Consider the following 7,368-nt stretch of genomic DNA (forward strand, 5'->3'; position numbering starts at 1 on the left):
CCCTCACCAATTCCCATGATTTTAACTATGACCTCTATGAAAATTACTCTCAAATCTTTACCTCCAGTATTTCTCTCTCTCCCAAACCCCAGTGCCACATTTTCAAATACCTGTTAAATGTTTCCACTTTGATATCAACTACAAATTTATCCTCTACAACTTCAAATAGGACCTCTCTACTACTTGGAAATTCTTATACTTATAACACTTTGTTAACTTCACAACAAATTCCCTCAAGATGATACAGCAAACCTTTTCCATATTCCCAAGTCCCCAATCCTGCTAACATTTGTCATTCTCAGTAGATAAACTTGATCCTATGTTACTTAAAACATCAAATACAGGCAGCATAAGGTAACTGATTTTTCTCCTACATAAAAATACATCCCTACCAGTGCATATAAAAGATACACTCCTACCCACGCCAATTATCTCCTCAGTAGTCCAGTGAGGTGACAATTCTTCCAGTTACCCCAGACTCAAAACTTTGATAACTTTGATTCATCATTCTCCTTTACCCCTTTTTTTCACCTCCAAAGAATCTTAAAATCCTAGAGTTAGAAGGCAACATAGGGGTCATTTAGTCTTAACCATTGGTGCTATATAGTAATCCCCTTTAAATTATCTTTAACAAGTTCTCAACTAGTGTCTGCTAGACAACTTCAAAAGAGAGAGAATTCACCATCTGAAAACAAATGTCCATTGCATTTCTGGATCAATCTTTTTGTTAAAGTTCTTCCCAATATTGTGCTACTCTGTTTCCCATAATATTTAAACACTTTTATGTGATAATCATTCAAATATTTCATAACCACTATAATCTGATCCTCAAGTCTTCTATTCCTTAGGATAAGCCTACTGTGGAGATGATCATAACTTTTAATGGACGCTTTATGGTATCCATTTTGTAATTTGACTCTAAAAGGCTTCTTTTGTTTGTTCCCTTCATTCTTAATTAATTTATTTTCAGTTTACAAGATTCTGAGTTCCAAATTTTCTCCTCATCTCTCTCCTCTGCCCACCCCAAGACAGCATGTATTCTGATTACCCCTTTACCCAATCTGTCCTTCCTTCTATCAATCAACGCCCCCTTTCTCTTATCCCCTTCTCTTCTATCTTCCTGTAGGGCAAGATAGATTTCTATACCCCATTGCCTATATATCTTATTTCCCAGTTGTATGTAAAAACAATTTTTAATATTCATTTTTTTAAAACTTGGAGTTCTAAATTCTCTCCCTCCCTTCCCACACACACTCACTGAGAAGGCAAGCAATTTGATGTAGGTTATACATATTTAGTCATGTAAAACACTTCCATAAATCATGTTGTGAAAGACCATCCATCCTATCCTGCCCCTCATTTATTCTATTATATATACTCTTTGACCCTGCCCCTTCTCAAAAGTGTTTGCTTCTGACTATCCCCTCCTCCCTTTTGCCCTTTCTTCTATCATCCCCCCCTTATTCCTTTCCCCCCAATTTCCTGTAGGGTAAGATAGATTTTCATACCCAACAGAGTGTGTATGTTATGCCCTCCTTAAGCCAAATCTGATGAGAGTAAGGTTCATTCATTCCCTCTCACCTCCCCGCTCTTTCCCTCCATTGTAAAAGCTTTTTCTTGCCCTCCTATATGTAAGATAATTAACCCAATCTACCTCTCCCTTTCTCCTTCTCCCAGTACAAGCATCTCTCACCCGTTTTTATTTTTTTAGATATCATCCCTTCATATTCAACTCACCCTGTGCCCTCTGTCTATATCTCTCTAGATAGATATCTGATTCTCTCCTCCATCTACCATAATACTGAGAAAGATCTCATAAGTTAAAAATATCATCTTTCTATTTAAGAATGTAAACAGTTCAACTTTAATAAGTTCCTCATGATTTCTCTTTCCTATTTACCTCTTCATGCTTCTCTTGATTCTCATATTTGAAAGTTAAATTTTCGGGGTGTCCAGGTAGCACAGCGAGTAAGAGCACCGGCTCCAGTATCAGGATGACCTGGAGATAGAATCCCGGGCTCAGACACTCAGGACCACACCCAGAAATAACTGGCCGTATAACCTTGAGCAAGTTACTTAACCCCGATTGCTTTAAAAAAAAAAAAAAGAAAGTTAAATTTTCCATTCAGTTCTGGTCTTTTCATCAAGAGTGCTTGAAAGTCCTCTATTTCATTGAATATATATTTTGCTCCTTAAGGTTTATACTCCAGTTTTGCTGGGTAGATGATTCTTGGCTTTAATCCTAGCTCCTTTGATTTCCAGACTATCATATTCCAAGACCTCAGATCTCTTAATGTAAAAGCTGCTAAATCTTGTGTTATCCTGATTGTGTTTCCACAATACTTGAACTGTTTCCTTCTGGCTGCTTGCAATATTTTCCCCTTGACCTGGGAACTCTGGAATTTAGCTACAATATTCCTAGGAATTTTCCCTTTGGGATCTCTTTCAAGGGATTATCAGCAGATTCTTTCAATTTCTATTTTCCTTTCTTGTTCTAGAGTATCAGGGCAGTTTTCCTTGATAATTTCTTGAAAGATGACATCTAGGCTCTTTTTCATCATGGTTGTCAGGTAGTTCAATAATTTTTCAACTATCTCTCCTGGATCTATTTTCCAGGTCAGTTGTTTTTCCAATGAGATAGTTCACATGGTCTTCTATTTTTTTCATTCTTTTGGTTCTGTTTTATAATTTCTTGATTTCTCATAGAGTCATTAGTTTCCATTTGGCCCATTCTAATTTTTAAGGAATTATTTTCTTTAGTGAGCTTTTGGGATCTCCTTATCCATTTGACCAATTCTACTTTTTAAGGTATTCTTCTCCTCAGTGGCTTTTTGGACCTCTTTTGCCAGTTGGGTTAGTCTATTTCTTAAGGTATTATTTTCTTCAGTAATTTTTTGGGTCACCTTTATTAAGTTATTGACTCCTTTTTCATGATTTTCTCATATACCTCTCATTTCTCTTCCCAACTTTTCCTCTAGTCTTATTTGATTTTCTTTCTTTCTCTTTTTTTTGCTTTTTTGTAGGGGGGGAGGGCAGGGTAATTGGGGTTAAGTGACTTGCCCAAGGTCCGATGGCTAGTAAATGTTAAGTGTCTGAGGCCGAATTTGAACTCAGCTCCTCCTGACTCCAGGGCCAGTGCTCTATTCATTTTGCCACCTAGCTGCCCCTCTTATTTGATTTTCAAAACCCTTTTTGTACTCTTCTCTGACCTGAGACCAATTCATATTATTCTTAGAGGCTTTGGGTGTAGGAGCTTTTAATTTGTTGTCTTCTTCTGGCTGTAAGTTTTGATCTTCCTTGTCACCAAAGTAAGATTATATAGTCAGATTTTTTATACTATTTGCTCATTTTCCGAGCCAATTACTTGACTTTTTAGCTCTTTGTTAAGGTAGCACTCTGCTTCCAGTGTTGGAGAGTGCGCTGTCCCATGCTTCAAGGGTTTTGTGCAGCTATTTTCAGAGATTTTTTCTATGGACCTGTAAATTTTCAGTTTTTCTAAGAAGGTTGTATGATCAAAGGAGAGGTCTTCACTCCTCTCCTGGCCTTTGCTCTGGTCTATAAGTGACCACAAGTACTCTTTTCTGCCTTGGAACTGTGAGGAGGATTCCTTCTCCACAACCACCACAAGTTCCACCAGGTCAGCACTCCGACTTGCTTGAGGACTGCCACCCAGGACTGAGACCCAGATCCAAGCACAGGTAAAACAGCAAAGAGATCCCTGCAATTCTCCTCTGATCAGGTGCTCGATCCCCCCACAGTCTATGAGCCAAGAGCTCTGGAAGCAGCTGCCAAAACCACCTCCACTACTGTGGGGCTCGAGGGGGGCAGGGAGAGGGAGCTGCACTCCTCTCTCAAGTTTGTGGGTTGAGAAATATGAAAAACACCACAGCTGGGTAGTGATTTAGTCACCTGGGGCCTGCTGTGGCCCTCTCTATGGTGCGGCCCTCACTAGACTGATAGACTGGTGCAACAGACCGAAATTTCCTGTTGACCTTTTCAGGTTGTCTCTGGCTGGAAATCTGTTTTACTTTATTATTTGGTGGTTTCTGTTGCCCTAGAATTTGTTTAGAGTCATTTTTTAGAAGTATTTGGAGGGGTTTGGGGGAGATCTCAAGCAAGTCCCTGCTTTTACTCTGCCATACTGGCTCTGCTCCTCCTTCATTCTAAGTCACATTCTATATAGTTTAAGTTTCTAAAGAGCTAGTTTCTGGACAGGTAATATGTTACTGTATTTACAGGCAAGATATTATTACCTTCAAGCATGTTCCTTATTTCTTTGTCATGAGTAACTTCTTTTGCTGTCTGTCCACTCCCATTCACAACAGCAGCATCAGCATTATGCTCTAACAGAAGCATTACCAATTCCTAAAAAAGTAAAGAAATTATTCTTAGCTGTTACTAAAACTTAAGATCTCCCTATTATGGCACTTCTGGTTCTGAGGCATAAGGACAAAGCAATACTGGGGCGGCTAGGTGGTGCAGTGAGTAGAGCACAGGCCCTGGAGTCAGGAGGACCCGAGTTCCAATCCAGCCTTAGACATTTAACATAAAAACTAGCTGTGTGACCTTGGGCAAGTCACTTAACCCCAACTGCCCTCCAAAAAAAAAAGCAATATAGAAAGTATTTCTAAACACATGTATTATATCTACAAATAACCACATGGGTGGTATAACTGATTTTACTGTAATGACTGCCTAACTCAAATAAAATCTGGAAAGAAACAGAAAATGAAGGAATTAGAATAGGCAAAGAAGAAACAAAGCTATCACTCTTTGCAGATGATATAATGATATACTTGAGAATCCTAGGGAATCAACTAAAAAACTACTTGAAATAATTAAGAACTTTAGCAAAGTTGCAGTATATAAAATAAACCCACATAAATCATCAGCATTTCTATATATTACTAACAAAGCACAATAGCAAGAGATAGAAAGAGAAATTCCATTAAAGTAATTGCAGATGATACAAAATATTTGGCATTTTGTCTGTCAAGGCAAACCTAGGAATTACATGAATACAATTACAAAACACTCTTCATACAAAAATCTAAATAACTGGAAAAATATCAGTTGCTCATAGGTAGGCCTAGCTAATATAATAAAAATGACAATTCTACCTAAATCCATTTACTTATTCAGTGCCAGGCCAATCAAACTATCAAAAAATTATTTTATAGAGCTAGAAAAAAATGATAACAAAATTCATCTAGAGGAACAAAAGCTCCAGAATATCAAAAGTATTAATGAAAAGAAAGGCAAGGGAAGGTGGCCTATCCATATCAGATCTAAAATTGTATTAGAAAGCAACAATCATCAAAACTACTTGGTACTGGCTAAGAAATAGACTGGGTTGATCAATGGAATAGGTTAGGACCAGAAGACAAAGCAGTCAATGACTATAGTAATCTACTGTTTGATAAAACCAGACTCTGGGATAAGAACTCACTATTTACTAAAAACTGCTGGAAAAAATGGAAAATACTATGGCAGAAACTAGGCATAGACCAACATCTTATACCATATACCAAGATAAAGTCAAAACGGCTACATGATTTAGACATACAGCCTGATACTATAAGTGAACTAGGAGAGCAAAGAATAGTATACCTTGTCAGATCTATGAAGAACAGATGAATTTATCATTAAACAAGAGATAGAGAACATTATGAAATACAAAACAGATCATTCTCAGTACATTAAATTAAAAATTTGTGCAAGAACAAAGGCAAGCAACCAAGATTAGAACAGAAGCAGAAAGCTGGGGAATAATTTTTATAGTCAGTGTCTCCAATAAAGGCCTCATTACTAAAATATAGAGAGAACTGAGTTAAATTTATAAGAATACAAGTCATTACTCAATTGATATATGATCAAATGCAATTTTCAGATGAAGAAATTAAAGCTATCTATAGTCATGAAAAAATGCTCTAAATGACTACTGTTGGGAGAAATGGAAATTAAAATAACTCTGAGGTACCACCTCACACCTAACAGGTTGGTTAAGAAGACAAAACAGAAAAATTGTAAATGCTGGAGAAAATGTAGGAAAATTAGAATACTAATGCATTGTTAGTGTAGTTGTGAACTGATCCAACCATTTTGGGAACTATACCCAAAGGGCTATAAAAATAGGCATACCCTCCCTCCAGCTCCGGCTTCCACCCTCACCAATCCATGTAAAAAGGGAACTCTAAACAAACTTTGGAGCTGCAGAACCCACAAAAGGACACAGAGAAGCTAACCTCCCGCTGAGTACAGCCCAGCAGGCCAGCAGGAATCAGCTCAGTGCTCTGGGAGCCAAGCCTAGGCTATAGCCCCACGGCAGGCCTGACCAGCCGCTGCCAGAGGGACTCCAGAACAGCAGCAGCTGTGGCCTTTTCCAGATTTATCAACACATAGATGCTAAGGAAAAGGTGAAAGGCCACTGCAGTCTGGACTTTGGGACCAGTAAGTGGGAGTTCGTGGCTTTTACCCCCGGGGCAAGAAGCTTCTGAGACGCCAGCACAGACAGCCAGCGCCATGAGGCTGCTTCAGCTCCTGGCCTGCAGAGTGTAGGAGGGCCAAGCACCAGTCTGAGAGGTAATGGCTCCTGCTTTAACCTGTTTGGATCTGGATTGCAGTCTAGGGTGGAGGTCCTGGGGTGTGTGAACAGCTTGCCAGAGGGTGTGGAGACCTCAGAGAGGGCACCCATCTAATACCTCCGGCAGCTGAGAAAACCCCAGCATTTGGGACGAAAGCTCCTCTGTTTGGTGGAAGAGGCCTACTGTGGCAAAAAGCCCAAAAGTCAAGTAATTGAGTGGCAAAATGAGCAGGCAAAGGAAACAAAGCAGACAGAAGATTCCAACATTAGACTCCTATTTTGGGGACAAAAAGGAGCATGGAACAGGAGGAAAACAGTGAAGTCAGAACTCCTGTACCAAAAGCTTCAAAGGAAAATACAAGCTGGTTACAGGCCATAGAGGACCTTAAGAAAGATTTTGAAAACCAAATAAGAGAAGTGGAGGAAAAATTGGGAAGAGAAATGAGAACAATGCAAGAAAATTATGAAATGAGAGTCAACAGCCTGACTGAGGAAAATAATACCTTAAAAAACAAACCAACTCAAATGGCAAAGGAGGCCCAAAAAGGCAATGAGGAGAAGAATTCCTTAAAAAGCCAAATTTGCCAGATGGAAAAAGAATCTCAAAAACTCAATGAGGAGAACCATTGCTTCAGAATTACATTGGAGCAAATGCAAGCTAATGACTTTATGAGAAATCAAGATGCTGTTAAACAGATCCAAACAAATGAAAGAATAGAAGGCAATGTGAAATATCTCATGGGAAAAACCACTGACCTGGAAAATAGATCCAGGAGAGATAATTT

General features: G+C 38.8%; 1 protein-coding gene across 7 annotated transcripts in view; it reads right to left on the reverse strand.

The window, feature by feature from the left end:
• Nucleotides 1–7,368, reverse strand: part of OSBPL1A (oxysterol binding protein like 1A) — a 359,956-nt gene that overhangs the window by 274,760 nt on the left and 77,828 nt on the right. For 6 of the 7 annotated variants that reach the window (XM_069099804.1, XM_069099806.1, XM_069099802.1 and 3 more), the window contains one exon: nucleotides 4,254–4,365. The exons of the other annotated variant lie outside the window; for it this stretch is intronic. In XM_069099804.1, coding sequence (XP_068955905.1) covers nucleotides 4,254–4,365 — 112 coding nt within the window. The remainder of the gene's footprint in view (nucleotides 1–4,253; nucleotides 4,366–7,368) is intronic. 7 annotated transcript variants of the gene reach the window in all.

The sequence above is a fragment of the Petaurus breviceps genome, unplaced genomic scaffold (genome assembly GCF_028583685.1).
Source record: "Petaurus breviceps papuanus isolate PSGF00001 unplaced genomic scaffold, PetGlider_PUasm1.0 38, whole genome shotgun sequence".
Lineage (NCBI taxonomy): Eukaryota > Metazoa > Chordata > Mammalia > Diprotodontia > Petauridae > Petaurus > Petaurus breviceps.